Source organism: Podarcis erhardii (assembly GCF_964252035.2).
Source record: "Podarcis erhardii genome assembly, chromosome: 1".
In the NCBI taxonomy this organism is placed as follows: Eukaryota; Metazoa; Chordata; class Lepidosauria; order Squamata; family Lacertidae; genus Podarcis; species Podarcis erhardii.
Window position 1 is genome coordinate 93,053,110 of NC_138497.1, and position 24,594 is coordinate 93,077,703.

The 24,594-nt window shown below is 40.9% G+C and overlaps 1 protein-coding gene across 2 annotated transcripts in view; it reads left to right on the plus strand.

Moving 5' to 3' along the window:
• SLC49A4 (solute carrier family 49 member 4) overlaps positions 1–23,131 on the plus strand; it is a 68,548-nt gene extending 45,417 nt beyond the window's left edge. Inside the window, exons 8-10 of one of the 2 annotated variants that reach the window (XR_014159011.1) lie at positions 18,733–18,915; positions 21,890–22,572; positions 22,614–23,131. Coding sequence is in view for 1 of the 2 variants with exons in the window: in XM_081872393.1 (XP_081728519.1) it covers positions 18,733–18,915; positions 21,890–22,005 (299 nt within the window). In the remaining variant the exon portion in view is untranslated. Of the gene's footprint in view, positions 1–18,732; positions 18,916–21,889 lie in introns of both variants that reach the window. The other variant, XM_081872393.1, reaches the window with a different exon arrangement.
• The last annotated feature ends 1,463 nt before the right edge of the window (positions 23,132–24,594 follow it).

Sequence of the window (24,594 nt, forward strand, 5' to 3'; positions counted from 1 at the left end):
TTTGACATTCAGTCTACCATGAATGTATATGCATGTAAAATGGTAGGGGGTTTGAGGTACAGGGAAATTTGTGGAGTTGAAAGATAATTTTTATACGTTTTGTGAGGATATTTCTGTCAAATGGATTAATGAAATAAATGAATTTGGCTTGCTTCCTTTGGCTCAGGTGCAGGGTTTCTTTCCTGCAATCCAACAGCTTCACTTTGTGATTCTTTTGGATGTAATGTCTATACAAGTGTGGGATAGCTCAGTCAGTAGAGCTTGAAACTCTTAATCTCAGGGCTGTGGGTTCGAGCCCCACGTTGGGTGGAAGATTCCTGCATTGCAAGGGATTGGACTAGATGACCCACGTGGTCCTTTCCAACTCTACAGTTCTTTGATACTATGAAAATGGACAGTAGACTGGATGTACTTAGGTCAAGGCCATATTTTAGGGAGAAGAGGATCTTCGAAACCTTCTCACAAAGTAAATTTAATTGCAGACCAAATCAGGCTGATGTGAGGGTCATGAAGTTTGCACAACCATAGTCTACAACAGTTTCCAAGACTCTGGGCTTGCAGTGTTTCTTTATTTTGCTAGGAGCCACCGGTGCAGTGCAGATACTGTAAACTGCAACTCCCATCATATCTTACCATTGACCATGGTGGCTGGAGCTGATGGGAGATGTAGTTCAAAACATTTAGAGGGCAACATGTTTGCTTACATCCCGTGCAAATTATCTAATGCTTTGTGAGAATGATCCTATGCCCATGTGGTTGAACAGATCCTGCCCCCACTCTCAGTTGCATATTTCTTTCTCATAGTGAACATATTGACTACCATTCTTTCCAGTCTTACGGAACTAAGGATGGAATTTGGTGTTGCACTATTAGAAATCAGCTTGCCAGAAGAAACAATCCCCCCTTCCCTGTGGACTGTTCTGGGGTTCTTGTGACCCCCAGAGCCAATTTCAAGGGGGCAGGGGGGAATTCCCACTGCACAAGCAGAAGCCCTTCCTGCTTCCTGTTCATTAGGTGAATTCTGCCAATGATCTTCCTTATTTTTTCATACTAGTTTGGGTATTTTATATTTGTGACCAAAAACTTGAGATCGTATGCTAGAATGAAAGATTAATGTTTGGTATGACAAGTAATTTTATCCCCGTAGGCAAAAAAGTGTCTCATATCTGTGACTGACACAAGTTTGTTGGCCTGTCAGTTACAAGTTGATCCCATCCAAATTCATGTTCTGTCACATTCACTTAATTTTAGTTAATTGTAAGATTAATCTTTTCAGGCTAGGTATCAGTATGCATAATAAGTTGTCTTCCCATAGAGCTGTGGGGAATGAAAACCAGAGAACCTTTCACAACAAGAAGATGATCTCTTCCTTTGACATAGCAAGCAGCCTTTGTTTCTCTTTCATTCCTCAGGATCCATGTCTAGAGATTATTGCTAATATCAATATAGTATGCCAACACAATAAATCTTCAGGTTTTAAAAGCCTCTTCTTATCTCATTCTTGTACACCAGTACATATTTTAGCACTTGGCATGATGTTTTCTAAAGCAGAATCCATTAGTTAGAGGTTAGATTCTTATTTTTAGGTTCAGTCATAGAATCGTAGAATCTTAGAGTTGGAAGGGACCCCCAGAGTCATCTAGTCCAACCCCCTGCAATGCAGGAATCTCAGCTAAAGCATTCCTGACAGGTGGCCATCCAACCTGTGCTAAAAAACCTCCAAGGAAGGAGAGTCCACCACCTCTCATGGGAGTCTGTTTCACTGCTGAACAGCTCTTACTGTCAGAAACTTTTTCCAAATGTTTAGTTGGAATCTCCTTTCTTGCAACTTGAAGCCATTGCAACATTGAAATGGAAACACCCAGCCTTTTCTTGCTGCATTTGCTAGAGACAAAGTTTGCCTATTTCAAACTTAACCACATAGCATTTTAAATACACAAACATAACTTTTTATGTACATTGAACTAATATCCTTAAGATGAACTTCATGGTTTTTAGACTTTTTTATTGTGCAACTGAATATTATATGGATGCAATGCATTCTCTTGATTTAGATATTTGTATAGTTTTGTTCTGAAGCTCCTGTCTCACATCCACACTAAGTGATATAAGGATGAAAGCAAACCAGCTATTTAAGTGCTAATTTATAGGGCTTTGTGTGGTCTCTTTATTCCTGACCATAACTATGCAATATAATGGCAACCTTTGTGCTCTGGAGTAATTGAGGGAAATGGCACGATTTAATTGATTTGGTTGAACTTATTCTTTTTTCTGTTAATTAAAAGTTCCAGGGTGTGTAGCATGTAGCTCAGATAAAGTATGGGAGTTCAAATGCAGGGCAGTGCTTGGTGACACTCAGGCTTTGGGGAAGGAATGTGAGATGGCTGGTTAAGAAGTCAGAGCTGGTTCAGCATTAATGCCAGAGCAGCTTTGCATTGACAGTGGAGGTTGCACAGGGCATTGGCAATCTTTTTTAAACGATGAAGAGGGAATACACTGTGTATAACAAAAGCAGTTTATCCATGTGTCCAAAGTATCTAATTTAGCATTCCCAGTAATACTTCACATTTTCAGGGCAATTGTATGTACGCCAATTATTTGATAATGGTACTTGCTGTATGGGGAGAAAGCAAAGTCAGAAGCAGCCATATCCAAATTAGTTTCTAGGTTATACTTCCGAAGGGCTGCCTATCCATCAGGTTTAGGTAAACGAGAACTTCCAATGGTAAGGCTTGTAAGTCACTGCAAACCTGCAGCATGGGACTTTTTGTCCCTTTCCTGTATCTCTGAGAAATTCCTTATTGTTCTTATAGTACATCCATCACTCTCACTGCTCAGAATATGCAAAAGTACTATTCTGCCAATGCTACATATTTTAGAAAGATATAACATCAAACTAAATCTCTCACGTTATCAAGCTGGTTTCATAAGCTTTTGATTGGAAGCACCTGAAGGAGCCTTCTAGTAGAAAAGGTGAGTGGCTTGGAAAGTTCTTAAAATTAGATGTTAAGTTATACTCCTAGTCAAGCATACTAGTTAACCAAATAGATCAAGATAAACATTATTTGTAGGATTATGCTGAATGTTCTCTCATTTCACTTTTGAAGTAAAGCAATGCTTTCATGATGGGCAAAAGATACCTGCCCAGAGAAAAACAACCTTATGTATGTTCACATTATTTTGAACCTCTTAGCAGGAAATGGGAAGAAACAAATGGCAGCAGTTTGTGCCTTTTTTCCTTTGTAGAAGGATTTATTTAGGTCTTCTTTTTCCTTAATAGAGCCATTCATATAATGAATGGATGACAATGCTATGTAACCAATGTGTTTTGCTATGTAGCTAATGTGTTACTATTTCTGATAATCCCAAATAGCAAATATTACTAAGCAAAAGCAAATCAAAGTCAATTCATAGTGCTGCTTCTTTGATTACTCAAATGGTGATTTTAGCTGAGGGATCACATCCTACAGAACAGAATTGCATCATGGTGCTGCTGTGAATCGAGTCATACCTAGCTACATGTTGATGTCTGTGAGGGAACACAAATCTCATCCAGAGTGAGAGGGTAGCAGTTCCTGAATAGCTGAGGAATTCGGTCCACTTTTGAAGCAACCACTGAAACATTGCCTAATGTATGGAGAAAGCTTTTAATACTGGCAAAAATGTTTAAGAAAAAATATCCCTACTTAGTGCATAAAGGGGGATGAGAGAGAGAGACTCTGCTAAAAGCAACACTGCTGAATGAAGGCTACTATGGGTACAGTCCAGCCCAAGTAAAGTCTGTTTACATCTAATTGATTTTAATGAGGCAGACTTAAGTCTTTGATTACTTCTATTGAAATAAATTAGACTTAGAATTTGTCATATTTGTGCTTTTATTTGTGGCCTTGCAGTGTAGTTTGCATTACCTAGAGTCATCCTCTTAATTTTTTCAATGGTTTGGAATTCTAAAGGACATTCCATTGTCCTTGATCTACTACTGTTAAGCTCATTGGTTCAGCTGTGATAGAGACAGATCTCCTCCTTCAGTTCGGCCATAGTCTTCCTTCTATTCGTCTGTGGGAGAAACAGTAACAAACTCTGCACCCCAAGGCAGCTTCAGTCAGCTAGCCATTGGCAGAGAGCTGACAGGCCCTGCAATTTCCAGCAGTAGCTGTGCCACCAGAGGCCATGTGAAGTGGCTCATAGTCATGAATCATCCCTTCCCTACAGCAGTAACAGCCAAGCTAAAACTGTGCTAAATTCTACAGGTGAACTCTTTGGCTTAACTGCTGCCATTCTCTGCTGGACTGCTTGCCTCAGAAGTGTGGGAAAATGGCTGTTTGTACATAAGAGCATGGGCGAAAGTTTATTATTGCAGGGTGATTTCGTAGCAGGAGGCATCGCATGGAGCATGAACGGCACGTGAACAGCTCATGCTGTTCCAATGATTGGTTCACGTAGCATGGCCTGATCGACTACGTGGCCTGGTGTGATGGCATGATGCCCATGTATGGTGTTGTCTTTATCTGCCGGCTGAGGAAAAAGTTACCTTTTGGAATTTGTATGGTTCTATTGTGCACAATAAACGCTGAGCTGCAGCAGTCAGACTTTTTCAACCCATCTTGGTGTGAGACTGATTATTACTGATGGCGAGCAGGTTCTCGTCCCAGAAGGTCTGCTCCTCCTTTCAAACTTGTTAAGAGTTAGATCATGCACAGAGAACCCTTATAACACTGGTCAACAACAAATTTATTGTCTGCATTTTTTCAGTTGATTTAGGATGAATTTGATGCGCTGAATCTGAAAATCACATTGGTTTTGCTCAATCAGGTCAAGTTTTTGAGCTACAGCCACGTGTCTTTTTTTACGTTTTTGTTCACATGTACGCTTGTGTGGAGCATTTTAGAAGAAGTTGGTGGGGGTAAAATGCCATGTCGAATAATTGTTTTGATTGGAAATGATTATTTTAATGACAATAAGTATTCAGGTCCGATAGTTCTGTGTGATTATGTCGAAAAGGGATCAGTTTGAAGTCATAAAACCTCAAAATCTTCCATAAATTGGTGCGGATCCATAAATTGGTGGGATCAACAGAAAGAACCGGAGCAGCCTCAAGTATCCTGATCTTCAATCAGCACATCATCCTGTAGCTCATTGTGATGAAATTCCAGTGCCTATCTTTGGAGAACTTCCTGACAGTGACGAAGATGCCTCCAGTGTTGAAGGACATGAAGAAGAAGAAGTGGTTCTTGAAGATGATGCTCCACATCCATTTTCCCAAAAGGAGTTGAATGATCTAGTTCGTGACCTCAGCTTATCAAAGGACTCTGCCGAACTGTTGGCATCCAGATTGAAGGAAAAAAACCTCCTCTCTGACAGTGCTCGCATCAGCTTCTTCCGCAACAGGCATCAAGAGTACCTTCGTTTTTTCTCGGAAGAGAAGGACTTGGTGTACTGTGCAGATATTGTGCAGCTTCTGCTCAACCTTGGAGTGCTACAGTACGAACCCAAAGATTGGAGACTGTTCATTGACAGCAGCAAGCAATCACTGAAATGTGTTCTGCTACACAACGGCAACCAGTTTGCCTCTATACCCCTGGCTCACTCGAGTACACTGAAGGAGAACTATGAAGCGGTGAAGTATGTGCTGGAGAAAATTGGTTATGATCAGCATAAGTGGTTTATTTGTGTTGACCTGAAGATGGTGAACTTTTTGTTGGGACAACAGTCTGGCTTCACCAAGTACCCATGTTTTCTGTGCATGTGGGATAGTAGGGACCGTGCTCAGCATTACACGAAGAAGGTCTGGCCTGTGCGGGAGGAATTGGTGCCTTGCAAAGAAAGGAACGTCATCAACAACCCTCTGGTGGACAGAGACAGAATACTCTTCCCACCCCTGCACATCAAGCTCGGCTTAATCAAGCAGTTCACCAAGGATGGACAAGGATGGTGACTGCTTCACTTACTTGTGCCAGGCTTTTCCAGGATTGACCATGGAGAAGTTGAAAGCTGGCATCTTTGACGGTTCTCAGATCCGTCAGCTCATCAGAGGTCCACAGTTCGGAAAGTCAATGAACGAAGTGGAACTGGAAGCTTGGAAGGCATTTGTTCTGGTAGTGAAGAACTTTCTTGGCAACAATAAGGCCAGAAACTATGCAGAACTTGTCAACAACATGCTGACTGCTTTCAGAAACCTGGGCTGCAACATGAGCGACAAGATGCACTACCTATTTTCACATATGGACCAGTTTCCTGAGAACCTGGGTTCAATGAGTGACGAGCAGGGGGGAGAGATTCCATCAGGACATGAAAGAGATGGAGACCAGGTATCAGGGTCGCTGGGACGCAGTCATGATGGCTGACTGCTGTTGGATTCTGAAGAGAGACCACCCTGCCGCTGAGCATTCCAGGAGTTCCAAGAAACGGAGTTTGAAAAATGGTGAAGCAACATGCAATTTACGTGTACTTACCTTTATCAATGCCCACCATTCAGTTTACAGTAAACCTGACCTGATGGAGAGAAACGGATGCCATTTCCTGATTCAGCAGTGCAAAAATACCCTAAATCAGTTGTAGAAATCTAGACAACATTCAAAAAGTAAAAAATTGTTGCCCAGTGTAATCACTTTTAGACTGTCCAAGTAGAGTACAGTAGTAAGACATGTGGCGGGAGACAGTGTGTTTCTGAATAGCAGTGATTTGAAGCCACAGGAGGGGAGAGTGCTCTTGTAGCTCTTGAAAACCATTTGTTTTCAAGCAGTGTGCTGTGGTATCCTGGGGTACCTTGAATACTGGTCAAGGGTGTCGCAGGCAACACTGGCCTCTGTCCCTCTTCCCTTCCCTTCCTCTTCTGATGCCCTCTTGCGTCTCTGCCTCCCAAAGGCTTGCACAGCTGTTTATTGCAGCAGCCCTGGCTATAAACTCCAGAAATAAATGGTGCCTCTGGGAGGTGCCTTTCTTTGGGATGGGGGGCAGCTCAGAGACCTGGAGCAGCAGCAGCAGCAGCAGCTGCCCAGAGGACTCCCAAGGAAGGAGGAGAGGAGGCTGAGAGAAGACTCCACAAGGGAGGGTGTTCGAAAAAGAGTGAGAGAGGCTGCCAGCTCTGCAGGCAAGGGGTAACATAACTGGGCTCCTGAGCCCCACAAGCGTGCCACAAAAAGAATGTAGTTGGTCAAGGGAGCTGTGGACTCAAGAAGGTTGAAAACCTCTGCCTCAGTCAGTTGAACCTCCTAAGTAAATACCATCAAACCCACAATGAGAAAATGACCACACTGGCAGAGCCCTCACTCGATAAAATACTATGTTGTGGGTGTATTTATTTCTTTTCAGGGAACATATGAATATTTTATGGCAATATTAGCACATGTTCCATTCTTAAATTGCCTATAGGTTCATACATGTCAATAGATTATCTTTAGCTCTGAGAAAGCCTTGCCTGGTTGTGGAATCATTTTCTAACATGCAGACTTAGGCACCTGCATACATTAAAAGTTGTATTCTTCTGTTAAGTTTGCTACCCAAATTATACAGTTGCATGTTCACCTGCAATCTGTGCCCTTGTAACTAGAAAAAAAGCAAATTCCTTCCAGTAGCACCTTAAAGACCAACTAAGTCAGTTCTTGGTATGAGCTTTCGTGTGCATGCACACTTCTTCAGATACACTGAAACAGAAGTTTCCAGACCCTTCTATATAGTGAGAAGGTGGGGAGGGGTATTACTCAGAAGGGTGGTGGGAATGGGTGATTGGCAGATAGCTGTGATGAGCCTGTTGACGACTCTTAACGACTGCAATAGGTCTTACAGGAAAAAGCAAGGGGTGAAAAGGTGAAAAATGGCTTTGTCATGTATAATGAGATAAGAATCCAAGGTCTTTGTTCAGACCAGGTTTCTCCATGGTTTTAAGTTTGGTGATAAGTTGTAATTCAGCAGCTTCTCTTTCCAGTCTATTTCTGAAATTCCTTTGTAGTAAAACAGCTACTTTGAGATCTTGTATAGAATGTCCTGGGAGATTGAAGTGTTCTCCTACTGGTTTCTCTGTCTTGTGATTCCTGATGTCCGATTTATGTCCGTTTATTCTTTGGCGTAAGGTCTGGCCTGTTTGTCCAATATAGAGAGCTGAAGGACACTGTTGGCATTTTATGGCATACACAATGTTAGACGATGAGCAATTAAATAGTCCCGAGATGGTATGTGTGATGTTGTTGGGGCCAGTAATGGTGTTGTCCGGGTGTATGTGGCAGCAAAGTTGGCATCTGGGTTTATTGCAGGCTCTGGTGCCAGTGTCCGTGTTAGGTCTGGTTGTAGTATTATTGTGGGTTAGGAGTTGTTTAAGACTGGGTGGCTGTCTGTAGGCAATGAAAGGTCTTCCTCCCAGAGCTTGAGAAAGAGAACTGTCATTGTCCAGGAGAGGTTACCTCCTTGCTTTTTCCTGTAAGACCTATTGCAGTCGTTAAGAGTCGTCAACAGGCTCATCACAGCTATCTGCCAATCACTATATAGAAGGGTCTGGAAACTTCTGTTTCAGTGTATCTGAAGAAGTGTGCATGCACACGAAAGCTCATACTAAGAACTGACTTAGTTGGTCTTTAAGGTGCTACTGGAAGGAATTTGTTTTGTTTTGACTATGGCAGACCAACACGGCTACCTATCTGTAACTAGAAAAAAAGCATATGTGAGCTTGTAAGCTAATTTTCCATATGAAGAAGTAGCACTTTGTGGTATTTCTCTTGCTTAGGAAAAGCATTATTTAACAATGCTGTCAATGTAGCTTGAAGCCCAGAATGACCGTAGCCCATGCTTCGATTCCTCTTGCTGTAGGCACTTTAAGATTGGAGAGTCTTGGGTATTTCTTTCTGGGGAAGTTGGAAGGAAAATGCCACAATATATGTCTAAACCAGCTTTGTTTCCCTTATTGCCTATACCAAAGTGAGCAGAGAGTTTTGTGTTTGTATCTTGGTTATAGTTTATCACAACCAAGCTAGTTTATCATTGCTATTCTACATTTCTGTTTAATAATAATTGATAATAGTAAATCAAAGCAGCTTACACTGACATTAAAATTATCAACATAAAAACAAATACAGTAGTACCTCGGGTTACATACGCTTCAGGTTACAGACTCCGCTAACCCCAAAATAGTACCTCAGGTTAAGAACTTTGCTTCAGGATGAGAACAGAAATCGTGCTCCGACAGCGTGGCAGCAGCAGGAGGCCCCATTAGCTACAGTGGTGCTTCAGGTTAAGAACAGTTTCAGGTTAAGAATGGACCTCCAGAACGAATTAAGTACTTAACCTGAGGTACCACTGTATAAGAAGACATGCCCATTAAAACAGTACAGTGACAATAATAAAAGATCACTTTAAAGACATGGGGTTTGATCCAAGCGTACCCTTTTATTCATGGAATCAAGTGTCAGTAACGTCACATTCTGTGCTGTTCTGGAGGGTCCCTCAAATACATTTTCAGGGGTGCACTAGGTTGAAAGTGGAATTTGTGAAAATTGTGCCCCCTACACTACCATTTGTGGGTGCCTTTCCCCAAGTGGAATTCCACTCCAACCTTATGAAGCGAAGTTAGTTTAAAAATATAACCCAAAATAGCATGTATGTCTCTCTGCACTTCCTTAAAAAAAAGTACATTCCTTTTTTTAGTAAGTGTGATATCTCTTTGATTAGGTTACTTAGGAAACCAGTTCCCCTGAAGGAGATGGGACCTCTCATGCTGCTGTTAATGACTTTTGGTCATTTGCTGTGTTTTGTTTTGCTTTGAGGCAGAGTTCCAAAGAGTGTTTTGTTTGAAGTATAATTTCACTATGATTTTTGTGGAGAATAGAAAGTAAACCAGATTTATTCTTTAACTGCAAGCCACGTACATGACTTTTTCCTGTGAATAAGAACTTGATCGATATGCACTGGAATAAGAATATTTCTAGTGAACTGCATTAAATTGATGAACATACCCTATGGGGAAATGCTTTTTTGTTTCTGTGTAATTCCATTACTTAATTATGGGAAAGCCTGCTATGTTAAAATTACACCGCTCAGGTTTCATGAGAGACTGTTAACACTTGGCTACTTCCCTGCCAGCTTGCATAATAATTAGCTTCATGTAGAGTAAAATAGTGGGACTTCAAATGAAGTAAATATTGCTGGGCACGAGCAGGATCTGATATCACATTTTATAGGGTCAGTTAGAGGAAAACAGATTGCTAGTTCTGTTAGAAATCACCGTGATGAGTGCACAACAAATACTCTTATTCTTTATACTGTGCTCGACTTCCCTACATCCACTATTGTGCAGCAAACTGAAGAAATGTGATTTGTCTTGTCTTCAGTTCAGTATGGTTTTAAATACCATTACTCAGGAGCTACTTCATTCCCAAGTTTGCCTTGTGAAAATACATCTAATGGTGGAAATGAAGCTGAAGCACATACATCAAGTAATGTTTGAGAGATAAGACTGCTGATTAATGGATCTATGTGACCAGGAGTGACGGATGGATAAGTAAATCTTCTCATGAATCACCACTAGGAGACTGTATGTTTGGAATGAAGGGGGGGTGGAGGAAAAAAAATATTTTTCTTTGCATGATGTGATATTAATAACCCTTCACCCCAGATAGAAATAAGACCGTTGCGTTTTTATTAGTCACAAGCAGGAATTCAAGAACTGTGTGGGATGGATTATAACAGGAGAGAGGATTGGTGAACGGTGAGAAAGAGGAAAATTTTTATGACGCAGTTAAAAAATGGCGTCTCACCAAGACAGGCTTGCCGGAGAAAGAAGGACAGGGGGAGGAGAATCAGGATCGTTCGAAAGAGAAGGAATGTTGGAACACAAGCTTGTCCTGACAGAGCCTCCTGATTCATTTGATTTATTTGGCAAGCCTGAGAAAAGTAAAGGACAGACCGAAGATTACGTATTTTTCCTTCTATAACATGCAGATTTTTTCTCCTAAAAAGGAAGGGGAAATGTCTGTGCGTGTTATTGAGCGAATGTGTGGTCCCTGGAGCCAAATGGCGCGAGGGGAGGCAAAAAAAATCAGGCAAAAATCAAATCGCGCGTCTCGGAGAAGGGAAACCTGAAAAGAGGAAGCGGCTGCTTTCCTGCATTCTGCCTCAGGGTCTTACTGCCCACCCACCTCTGTTTCCTTGCTGTGTTTGCTTAAACGGAACAAAGAGCAGGGAAAGCCCCTCCCCTCCAGGCAAGCAGAGGGGAACGTGCTGCTGAAAACATGCAGGAGGGAGAGAGAGAGAGAGAGCGTGCGTGCGAGCTGGCTGGCTTGGGTGGGTAGGTGAGGGAAAACTTTTGCCTTCCTTTCCTCCCTCCCGTTATACCCCTCTCCTGCATTCTTAGCCAGCTGCTTCTCTGCACACCCCTCTCGTGCTCCTTGTCAGTTCTGTGTTTTTCCTTCCCTCCCCACTTAGAATGTGGTTAAAAAGCATGGATCCACATGGATCCTCAGGATCTTTGCATTGGGTCACCCCAAATTCACCATCAGATCACATAGCATGTCCATGGCTACAGCCTGCCCCCCCAAAATCACGCACCCACTGTTGCCTGGGGCTGCAATGGTGCAAAAACGTGGTTACAAAACATGGATCCACATGGATCCTCAGGATCTTTGCATTGGGTCAGCCCAAATTCACCATCAGAGCACATAGCATGTCCATGGCTACAGCCTGCCCCCCAAAAATCATGCACCCACTGTTGCCTGGGGCTGCAATGGTGCAAAAATGTGGTTACAATGCATGGATCCACAGGGATTCTCAGGATTTTTGCATTGGGTCACCCCAAATTCACCATCAGATCACATGTCTGTGGCCACAGCATGAAGCACAAAAATGATACATCCACTGTTTCATTCAGAATGTTTTTTCCCTTGTTTTCCTCCTCTAAAAACGATGTGCGTGTTATGGTCAGGTGCGTGTTATAGAGCGAAAAATACGGTAATTTTTTTTTATGGAAGCGTTGAACAGAGGCTGTCCCTGAGCGATAGGATCTTTGAAGAGTACAAAACCCACACAGAGGATGCCTGTTTTCAATCTGCTTGTGAAAATTATCAGAGATCGCAAAGAAAGGAATATACAATAACAACAAGAAGAGAAAGAAAGTAATAAAGGACTATCTGGATTGAACTGGATAGAACTGTCTAATTAAAGCAGTAATATAAGTGATGTTTGGACTCGTTCGGAGTTATGGACTCGTGCGGAGCTTGATGTATGGGTACCCCCAACAAAATTTAAAATTTGGCTGTATAATTTGGAACTAATGTGATTTGGATAATGTGATGTGATTGGCCTGTTAATAAAAATTATTTTTTAAAAAAGAAAATACATCTAATGGGATGGGGTGCATACTAAATTGAGATGAATGAGGCAAACTGGCATGGACATATAGGATGAAATCTGTCAGAGAGCAAGATTTTTAATTATTTGATGGCCAGTATTGTTCTGTTGAACTGCTGAGTCTTCCTCAATCTGCTGCGTCTGTTGGCTATGTTTAGATGACACAGTTAACTTGTTTACTGGGATTGGAACAAGCCTTAGGCTTTGGCTCTGTGGCCTACCAAGCCCTGAACTGCTGTTAATCTTTATTATGGTTTGTTGAAATAAGCCAGCTTTAAACTAATTATTTCAAGTTAGCTTGTTTCATACAAACCATAGTTAACCTTGGTTTATTGCGTTTAGACTAAAAGGCAAGGTGAATCAAAAGTTTACAAGTGAACATAAATTGGTTTTGTAAACATTTGGCTATTACCAAACCATTCTTTGCATATTGGGAGCCAGCCTTGGGTTTCACCTTGGTTGACTATTACTTCTGCACTAGTGCTAATGAGGGTTCACATGTGATGCTATACTGTACGTAAGGCAAACAGAAGAATGGATGGAATACATAATTGCAGTGCTTTTTTTCTAAAAAAAATATTTAGGGGAAAACTCTCATATTGAAACTCTCATTTTCCTACTCATATTAAAATATTGCTCCTCAATGAGGCCAAACTTAGATTCACAAAATGTTGTGCGGTATGTGTACCCCTGCATACCCCCAGAAAAAGCACTGCCTAAATTGTTTTCTTAGAAAACCCCCCCTCCCTTCCCATTTGTGTTTTTAAATGTAGTTCTACATATTCTGGTGCAAATATAGGTGTCCTTCCACCCATCCACACACTTTCCCTTTGCTTCTGGCTCTGAAATCCTATCAGATGCCAGATTACAAAATAAAAAATCTAAACCATGATTACTTTTTATTTAAGAGGGATTAGAGGTCACTTGCATTGCAAAACTGTGTTGCTGGCACCAATACGAAACAAAACACAACAACTTGTGCAACAGATTTACTAAATTACAAGTCTCAGTGAGGACTTTTTGTTAAATCTATGGGAGTTGTGGCAAGGGATTGACTCATTCTGCTTCAGCAAGAAGAGCTCATTGGCTTCATGACATTACATTTCGTTTCAACTCTCCCTGAACCATGTTGAACTTCACTTGGAACATTCCTATGCTTTCTTTTAATCCTGAAGCTGTAATCAAAGAACATACAAGGAATGAAAAAAGCTTACGAGTGCCTTAATTCAACAACCTAGGCATGTTACAAAAAGAAACAACCCACAAAGCCGCAATCCTCTGTAAAGGCTAACCTAATCAGTCCTATTCCAAATCTATGCCGTGTATCTCTAGCAGTCCCCGCCCCCCAGGTTCTGTCTCTAGGCATACCCTTTTCTACGATGAAATATGCACCTCTGCCCTGGGAAAGAAGCATATCACACAGATGATCTGATGAATAGCTATTTGTGCCTTATATTTAAGCCCTTGCTATCCCTTCTTCATGACTCTTCATATATTAACAAGTGGGCATCTTTTTCAGCACTTCCAGAAAAGAGATACAGAAGATGATATTTTCTAGCAAGAGGGAATGATTTAAATCAAGATGGTTTAAAATCAGTGATTTGAATGAGCAAGAAAAAGGAGGTTGATTTAAGTCAAGTTTTCTTTTGATACTACTTAACATATTACCTAAAAGATGGTGCAAACTACTAAACTCTGTTAATTTACAGAATATTGCTTACCCTGTTCCATATGTACAACCAAGCCTTGCATCTCTTAGTCTCAGTATACATTTTACATACTTCCCTCTTTTTCCCTGTAGAGGGAATGTCTCTAAAATGTTCTCATATAGGATCTTTCTTATGAGAAACACCCGTGACAATTTGCAAAGTTAGCAGCAGAATCCTATTTGCCCAGGAGTAAATCCTATTGAGTTCAGTAGGGCTTTAACTATAAGTGAGTATAGGACTGCAGCACAAATATGGGGAATAATAGGGACCTGAGCGCTGCACAATTTTGTCTTCCAGTCTTCTTTCCGTTTGCTCCTTTCTGCTTCTCTTGGTCCACATTTAACAAAAATGAGGTATCCATGATTGATAGGTCAAAGCAGGGGTGATTATTACTAGGCAGACTAGAGCTGTTGATTCTCATCAGATTAAGATGAAATGCCTATATCTGAGTAATGATAAGATAGGTTCTTCATTGAGATAGAAAAATCTATCTGGATATATCTGATGGAAGGGGTTGATTCAGTGCATATAAATGAACTGTAGGTCTAACACAGCCTTGTGACTATACCCCACCCCCAAGTTACTACTAGCCTGTTAAAAGAAAAGAAAAGGCACAAACCTGCTAGGTGCTGTCCAAAGAGGGATGGAGAGCGGCATTTCTGCGCTGGGTGCAGAGGAGAGACAAGGTGCTCCATCCTTCCTCCAACAGCCCACTCCTTTCTGTGCATGGAATCCTCGTTGTCAGTGACTACAAAGCTACTATCAAGGTTGGCTAATGTGCTTATATCCAAATTAATTTACATTTGATCTCTTTATTATATAAGAAAAACTTAGCAAACCTTGTCAGAAGAATCCCTGTGTAGGAGTTTCCACTTGTGCAGTGGGGCTTTCCCCCCACTCTCCTACCCTGTGCCCCTGAAATTACCTTGTGGTGGGGAGTTGGGAGGATCCCCAGAGTAGGGTGGGTGTGGTGGGTGGGTGGGTGTTGGTATCTGAAGAAGTGTGCATGCACACGAAAGCTCATACCAAGAACTGACTTAGTTGGTCTTTAAGGTGCTACTGGAAGGAATTTTTTTTGTTTTGACTATGGCAGACCAACACGGCTACCTATCTGTAACTGGGTGTGGTTTGTTCTGCTTGTGCAGAGAGAATGTTCATCACAGTGCAAAATTGAATTCCACCCTCCGTATTTTCAATTACTATTTTTAAAATATCTTAAATCTGATTTTTAGTCCAGCTAACATGCTTATATTTGAGAGGAAGCCAATAGAGACATCAAAAGTGGTGAATATGGGATTAATCTCAGTACCAGGTCATATGTCCATCCCCAAGATAGTAACGTCAGCACGTGGGCCGGTGCGGCTGTAGCATTTCTCCCTGAAATGTGGTTAAAGGAATTGAACTGGGCTACAGTGTTGTGCTCCTCTCCCTTAGAAAGTCAGGTGGCCCTCTGCCTTCACCATAATGAGAGGAGTAATAATAATAATAATAATAATAATAATAATAATAATAATAATAATAATTTATTATTTGTACCCCGCCCATCTGGCTGGGTTTCCCCAGCCACTCTGGGCGGCTTCCAACAAAGATGAAAAGTGCACTAAAATGTCACATATTAAAAACTTCCCTGAACAGTGCTGCCTTCAGATGTCTTCTGAATGTCAGGTAGTTGTTTATCGCTTTGACATCTGATGGGAGAGCGTTCCACAGGGCGGGCGCCACTACCGAGAAGGCCCTCTGCCTGGTTCCCTGTAACTTGGCCTCTCGCAGTGAGGGAACCGCCAGAAGGCCCTCAGAGCTGGACCTCAGTGTCCGGGCAGAACGATGGGGGAGGAGATGCTCCTTCAGGTATACAGGACCGAGGCCGTTTAGGGCTTTAAAGGTCAGCACCAACACTTTGAATTGTGCTCGGAAACGCACTGGGAGCCAATGTAGGTCTTTCAAGACTGGTGTTATATGGTCTCGGCGGCCGCTCCCAGTCACCAGTCTAGCTGCCGCGTTCTGGATTAGTTGTAGTTTCCGGGTCACCTTCAAAGGTAGCCCCACGTAGAGCGCATTGCAGTAGTCCAAGCGGGAGTATAACTATTACATTTGAACTGCCCGGTGGTGCCTTGGCTGCTTCATTTCTTTATGTCAAGGGACTTTGTCTGAATTTGCCATAGTGTGAAAATCTCCAAAGTTGCCATATCAGAGAGAAATTATTTCTGAAGTGTTGTTTTTTCCCCCTGTCACTTGAGAGCAGTTTCAGATAAAAGGTTTTAGAACAAGGAGGTCAAGTGTGTGACAGCCTGTTTTCCTCTGCCCTGGAAATATATTTATGAACTTGCACTCAAGTCCCCCCCCCCCCCCCACTCCGCAAAACCCATTTTTGGTTTTATTTTAGCTGAAAGAACTTCCTCATCCTCCGGTGCCCTTGAGAGCACATTGAGATAGGCATACAGTATTTGTTTGTTTCTGAGAGCAGAACATTCATTAGAAGCCGGAGGAGATTGCTTTCCATTCCCCTCTCTCACTGCAACAGACATCCAAATGCCAGGGACACAAGAAGGTTTTGTTCTAACCCAGAGTGTGAACTTGCACCATGAAGAAAGTGGCTGGGGCTTCTCAGTGGCGTAGCGTGGGGGGTGCAAGGGGGGCCGGCCGCTTAGGGTTAGGGGGCGCAAATCCACGGGTTAGGGGGCGCAAATTACTTGCCTTGCCCCAGGTGCTGACAACCCACGCTACGCCACTGGGGATTCTTTCTAGCTTTCAAGTGCCGTGGGTTGAGGTGATCTTCAGCACAGTACATTTACCTGCTTACCTCATAAGCTAGATGCTCTTCTCTACTTAATGCCACAACCCACTACATAGTGAAGCTTGATTAATTCATTTGATTCCTGAGGGTACTGTCCTGGATTGTGCCTCTTCTGAGTCCTCTTCCAGGCTAGGCACTGTACTCCATGCCAGACCAGCAGTCACTTCCAGATGCAAGCAATTGCGGAAAGTTAACTTCCTAAATAGTATTTTCTGCAGCCACAAATTCCCCATTTGGTTAGTTTGGGACTCTGCTTTAAAAGATCTGGACTGCTCTTCTATTTAAGTCAAGCCAGAGGGAACGTAGCATTCTGTAGCATTGGCTGTACTGGATACAAAGACCTGTGAACCTGGTAAATCCTTAGAGTTTGGTTTTCCTGTAATGTGGAAGCCTGAATTAGGCAATTCTGACCTTCATAGTTATCAGCAAGAGAGGTTAATTCACAGTTCATTCCCAATTTAGCACAGTAATTAGCTGTTTGTAGAACACTATTTGTGTTTGTTTTGGAGTTAAATACACATAGACATAAGCCACACTTTTAAAAATCTGCTGCACCTTTATAGAGTGAAATTTAAACTTCCTGACTTAATTTACTAAAACATAATGCAAATGTTTGTTTTTTAATTGGTCAATTTTAAAGCAGACAGATGCTTCAAAAGGAACGATGTAATGAAATTATATCCATTTAACAAAATCTACTGCTTATTATTTGTTTTCCAATTAAGTGTCAATTAAGAAGCAATTTCTGTAGGTGGGAAGAAGAGGTATAGGCATTGTTTCTAACATTATATAAAGCCCAGAGCTGTAGCTGAAAAAATTGGTCCAGGATCCAGTGGGGCATTTAATCACAGCTCCATCTGCAACCAAGCGCTTTGAATGGATACTAGCTTTTTGTTAAATGTTAACCCTCATTTAACCCTCTTTAATGTTCTTCTTTAACCAGGCCTTTGACTGATTGACATCCACTGCCCTTTTAAAATATAATGGGAGTGCTATTGGGTTGTTCTTGTTCTTGTTTTTATTATGTATGTGATTTTATGTTGTGATTTTGTCTTATAGGCCCTGAGACCTATGGGTATAGGGCAGTACATAATAATAATAATAATAATAATAATAATAATAATAATAATAATATCATCTTCATCAATATGATGCACTTTCTCAGTTAAAATTATGAGTACTTCACTCTTGCAACTAAGCATATGATGGCACACATTTTATGATAAAAAGAGGGGGGAAATTAAAGCAAGCTTTTGATCAGGTACTAAAGTCCAGTTCAAACACACTCAGCCTTCTGCATGCAATTGAAGCCCCCTCTGTGGACACACTCATGTGAACAATGTAATATGTGACCTGGGCCATTATCAGATACACCTGTAATCTCCTGACAGAGATTGCCAGTAGTGACACATTTTTTTTTTGACTGCCATAATCACAAGAATTGCCTTTGGTAGCTGTGCATGAGGGCACAAAGTGGACCTCTGGTAGCTTAATACATTTTAAAATAATTTAATATTGAGATGACCTAAATAAGAATTCTCATTAACACATCCCTAGAAACAGACTGGATACATCGCATAATTAAGGTGCGGAACTGGTGGGAATACACTCTTAGTTCTAGTATTTAAGTGCACTAATAGAGTTGTGGTATAAAATGTCTTCAAAATAGTTTGTACTTTAAAAATTGCACTGTTGTTATTTCCTGCCACTGGGTTTCCTTTTATTAATGCTGTTTTTATACTGTTTTAAATGCCATGTTGGGTTGTTGTTGTTGTTGTTGTTTTGTATATATTATGGTGTTAATTTTTATGGTAAGCACCTGAGAGAACTTTTTGTTGCTGCGCAGTGTCTAAATAAAATAGGTAAATAATCAAATGTGCTTTTAAAAATCTCTTGCAGCCACCTTGTATACTTCTGGCATCTTGTTTGGCGTCTTCTTGAACAGCAGCGTACCTATTTTCTTTGAACTTTTTGTGGAAACTGTCTACCCTGTTCCAGAAGGGATTACTTGCGGCGTGACCACTTTCCTAAGCAACATGTTCATGGGAGTTCTTTTATTTTTTCTTACTTTCTACAATAAAGGTAAGGAGTATTTAGATGCTTGTGGAGTATCAATTTGTTAGCACAACGTATTTCAGCTGGGAGTTTTATTTTTGGCTTCACCAGGAAGAGGAGCTTCATGGAGATTCTTCTGTTAACACTAATGATGTGTATAAATCCCTTAGCATTTGTAGAAGAATAGGCCTCCCTATGTGTTCGTCTTTATAAGTCTGCCAGTCAAAGATTGAAATCTTCACATAGAATTGTTCCTTTGAAGGCAGGGCAGTGGGATGCCTTTGAGATAAATACTGTGGTGGCTTAAAAAAAAAAAGGACGACAAAGAACCACGTAATGTTATGACCATTAATAACATACGTAGCTAGGCAGGCTAAAACAGCGATAAAACTAATCCAATCTCATGCTTCAGGGTCTAATCTGGTTGTTTCGGGGGGTAAGAAGAAGCATGTGGTTTCTTTTTTGTCTTCCAGACCTAGTCTTTTGACCACACTCACAATTTACAGATTGGCAAAAGAGGGGGTATCTCCCCACTTTCCTGTTTTCAGACAAGTTTCGGAAGATCGTATACTGAGGAGGGGAGAGTTGTGGGTTATGTGTCTCTATAGTGCAGGTGAAGGGAAACTCCTTCAGTTCAAGGTCCCTCCATTTTTGACAGATGGGCAGGGCCACCCACATTTCGATCACCAGGCATCATACACCATAATTCTGGTTTCAAGCCAGCGGCAAGCACAATCTAGTCCCGCAACACTAAAAACAGTTGATGGTCACGTGGGCCTGGTTTGTTCAAAATGGCCTGATGGATACCTTCCCAGCACAATGCTATAGGGATAAAGGGTTGGCTCAACCTGAAGCCTCTGAGCTTTGCCCCTGTAGAGCACAAAGGGTGTGGAACCATCTGAAGAATGGTTTCCTTCTGAAACATACCCTCTCATACAACAGAGAAAAAGTCTTTAGCCTAACGTACATCTTCTTGTACATCTCCCATACTTAGGTTGTATGTGTTTGCAGATGTTTGTTGTATGCATGTACTACATGCTGTTGTTTACATGTTCATGTAAAGTGCCCTGTGTGCACATGTAAATAATGAGCCAGGAATGCAATGGCCCTTAGCTATTGGTTGAAAGGATGAATATTTCTGCAACCTCACATATATCAGTCCTTTCCATATTTGATTTTTCTTCAGCTCTTGCTGTTCTTTCACAAGAACTGCCATAGAATCATCCTCACCTACAATGCCATGATTCCTTGGAGGGAGAATAGAATACAGACAGATTTTGCTGTTAGTGCTTCCCAGTATACACTTCTACTGGATATGCCAGCAGAGCAGACTTACAACCCACATGATGACTGCTACTGGTGCATTGTAATGCCATAAGTTTAGTTTCTTGCTTTGAATTATTATTTTTTAAGCGCATTCTTGTTAGCTGACATCATTTTCGCCAGAAAAAAATGGCTTTGACATTTGAAAGCCCCATAAAGACGGTTGCCGTCTTTTAAACAAATATATAGACCACTTACGGTTGGATAGTTTCCATGTATTAATTTGGCAGTTTGAGGGAGAGGAGCATAAGGGAATGTGAGGATACTGGAAACTTTAGTGATTTTACTTAGTTGGTGTACATTCTATTGAGAGACAGCACTGCTTCTTCAGAAATATCTCTTTATGTTCTATTAGGCATCACCCACTACTAATATTTTTGCTATCGATTCCATCAAAAGCTTTACCTTTTACCACATTGAATAGAATGTACACCAACTAAGTAAAATCACTAAAGTTTCCAGTATCCTCACATTCCCTTATGATTCCCAGTAACTCACAGGGCTAAAGGTGCAAAACTCTCAATATCATAGACAGCACTGCTTCTTCAGAAATATCTCTTTATGTTCTATTAGGCATCACCCATTCTATTGAGAGTTTTGCACCTTTAGCCCTGTGAGTTACTGGGATTAAACCAGACCAGTGTTTTTAGGTGGTTTTAGACCTGAGGGTACATTTAGAGTTCTGTAAAAACAGTGAACAAAGTAGGCATTTCTTCATAAATACACATAATATTGATAGGGAGGTGGCATCTGCATTGTCCTTGCTTACTGATTAACTTTAATAATTAACCATTGGACAGCATTGGTTTGGATTGCATCTTTTGCTGGAGAAATTACATTTGCTTGTCCTGACAAGCCAAATTAGACTGCTGTTGTTGATTAACAAGACTAGGAAGGCAAAAGAATAGCTGATGGGAGTGAAAAGAACTGACTAAATGAACACATTCTGTAGATCTTTAAAAAGCACTCACAGCTCATTCTGGAATGATTTACAGACTCTGGATTTGAAATCCAATTTATAAATATGGTCTCACTGTGCTCAACTTTCCTGACACATAGCTGTATAAGCCTAATTTTCTTGTGAGCATTTGGAATTGTGGTAGGATGCAGAGATTCTCTTAATCTTTCTCCACCACAATATCTGCAACAGCAAAGGAGTTGTGAAGACCTCATCCCATCATTGTGACTTACTTACCAAGCAAATTAAGATGGCTACAATTTAATTAATTTTGTTTTTTAAATGTTCCATGACAAAGGTTATAATCAAATCATAAATTTTGTCTCATTGTGTTTATTCTCACTGCATCTTCTTAAATCAAAATCTTTGGTGCTTTATAATGCTTTTCGTTTATGTGTAAATAGTTTTGTTTCTGTTAGTTCTCAAGCATAACAACTAAAGACACAGAATAGGCAAGGCTGTCCTGTGTGCCCCAGTTCAGCTGGAAGAAGTCAAGCAAGGGGGCTGGCCTATTTGATCACCCCTGCTCGATTTCTTACAGTACCCCTTTTTTCAATGAGGACAACAAGATTGCAGAGGTCTTTCTCCGATGTGTTTGCCTTAACCTAAATTATGATGCTTTTAAAGAATTGGCTGTTTTTTATGATGAAGTAGGACATGCTTGCATCGATATTCAAGACTAATCTTTCTTCTCTCTCTTCCCCCCCCCCCCCAATCCAGAGTTCTCTTGGTTTAACTGGTGCCTCCCAGGCTCCTGTCTGCTAAGTCTTTTGCTCATCCTGTGCTTCAGGGAATCCTACGATAGACTTTATCTCGACGTCATTGTCTCCGTTTGATAGCACAAAACAGAAGGGAGCTCCAGAAAAGGATGGAAGTTAGAACCCTGCTCTGCCTCTTTCCTTTGGAAATTGAAAAGACCAAAGGTCAAAGCTAAAAAAAAAACCTAAACAGTTTTAACATTGACCTTTTAACTGAACTTACAAAGTGGTTTTTAAAGTACACTTCCTAATTTCAGATTTTATTATCTTGATAACGATGGTGAGTGTTGTACTTGAATGGGAATTTGAATATTTTTTTAAAAGCACACACTCAGAAGAATGTGCGTTAGGGAGAAGCTATAGTTTATTAACTGTGAGATTTTTATTTAATAAGCTATTTAACTGGGTATACAGATTTTGTGCCAACTCAAGCCATTTACAAGATAGATACAAAATGAATATCTTACTTAGGGTTTAAGGGAGGAACATATTCACCATCACAAAAAAGTCTATTTTTGCAGCCTAAAGAGTCTAGTAAGAATTCTGATGTTCCAATATTTTTCCTGCTTTTTAAACAATATACTATCCCCCATGGTGTAGTATATGAAAAGACAAGTGTCACTTTGATGGCCAAATATTTGCAACGTAGTTAATCAGGGCTGAACAACTTGTTCCCTCACTATGAGTCCTCTAAGCTGTATCAAAATGAGAATAGTAGGTAGATATGAATTTATCCTTCTAGGATTTTAACTATGGCCAAATATTTAAACTCCATATAAATGTCTTGACATGCCCCTTGTACACTACATTTATTTTCTAATGAAGCAATTTCTAATGTTTTCTAACCACTCCCCTTCTTGACACATTGAAGGGTCTTATATCAGTTGGTGCTATATATTCAGTTATGTCTAAAACAATTAATTGCCTTAGTGTAGGAATGACATCGGTTGTGAAGGTATCATGGGTCAGCACTACATTTACTGGGATATTTTTAATTCATTTCTCTATCCAAATACTGCAAGCTGTCCTCCCAATGTTTTATCAAGCTGACTGAACAAAATTTATAGCTTTTTTGGGACAAGTCACGTGTGCTTTCAAGCTAGTTTACAATTTAAAGAGTGCCTATCATGTGTGATTTTGTTTTTAAACAGATATTCAGTGGTGGTACTTTCGGGTAACAAAATTAAATGGCAAATCAAATCGATCCAGACTTTATCTTCTATAGAAAGCTTTCGATCCAGTGGGCAGATCCCACTGGTGGGGGCAGCATTTACCAATTTCTCTTCTCCCTCCCACAGTGTTTCAGCCCAACTCTCTGGAAGATTGAGGGAGGTGGGTGAGGCTGAGGGTGCAGGAGAGCAGGGAATCTCCCTTGTCCACCAGCAGGAGCAAAGTCTGATTCCAACTCAGAGTCTCCAGCCTTGGAACTTTGCATAACGTGGTAGTTGCAGTACTGTGCATCCTGTATTACAAGACCTATTATTTAGTTGGCTTTGTTTTCAAAAGCCAATCTAGCTTCTCCAGTTGGTTTTACAAAGCCCTCACGTGCTCATGCTTTGCAAGAAATCTTATGCAAAATACATGTTGCTACCATCCATTTGAGAGAGGGAATTGTCAACCTGTGTTTACTAAATTGTGGCCAGTATGCTTCTCTACGAACACAAATATTTTGAAACACTTTCATGAGCATTCTTATAGCTCTGTTAATACTGAGTTTTAATCCTGAGCTTGTTCTCTTCCGTTGGTCAGTCGGTCTGTGTGCATGCGTGTAAAATATGTTTGCACATACAAATCTTACGAGTGTATTTTTTAGTAGTAAATTTCCACAGTGTCGAAATTCTAATGATATATTTAGTGCCATTGTCCATTCGAAAAGCAATCTCTTCAAGTAATGACATAGTTTACATAACACAGTTGAGTGACTTTTTTTTTTTAAGAGGAGGTAACAAAGCCAACTTGCTCAGGGGCATTTGTGGATTCCACAATCTAATATTATGCTTCAGTAAGAACTTTGAATTTGGATATGTTTCACTCCTTCAAAGAAGTTCCATTCTGCCACTCTTGATTCATTTGGCCACTGTAATTCAGAAATTAAGCAATATTTCTCAGACACATGGCTTTATTCTGTTTGTCCAGTCATTTTATTCTGTGGATAACTGAAATATTTCTTCAGTTTGCATTTAGGATCTTAAATGGAATTATTGGTGTCATTTTATAGCGTCAACTTTTTTTTGTTGTATTCCATATTGGTTAATAGGATGAGACAGCTTGATGAACTGATCCCTGACAGCTCGTGAAAGACGAAAAACCTTTCTCTTAGAAGTACCTTTCAGCCAAAATATAGCCATTTTAATCTGCAATACAGTGGATGCTCGGGTTGTGAACATGATCCGTGCGGGATGCACGTTCGCAACCTGCAGCAGCGCGCCTGCGCACGCGCAGGTTGCGATTTGGTGCTTCTGCGCATGCGCAAAGTGCGATTTAGCGCATGTGCAACCTCCGAAACCCGGAAGTAACCCGTTCCGGTACTTCCAGGCTTCGGAGCGTCCATAACCTGAAAAACCGCAAACTGAAGTGTCTGTAACCCGAGGTATGACTGTATAGAAAGATTCTGATTTCCCCTCACTTTACAGGCAGGCTTTTCTGTATTTTTTTCCAAGCAGGCTT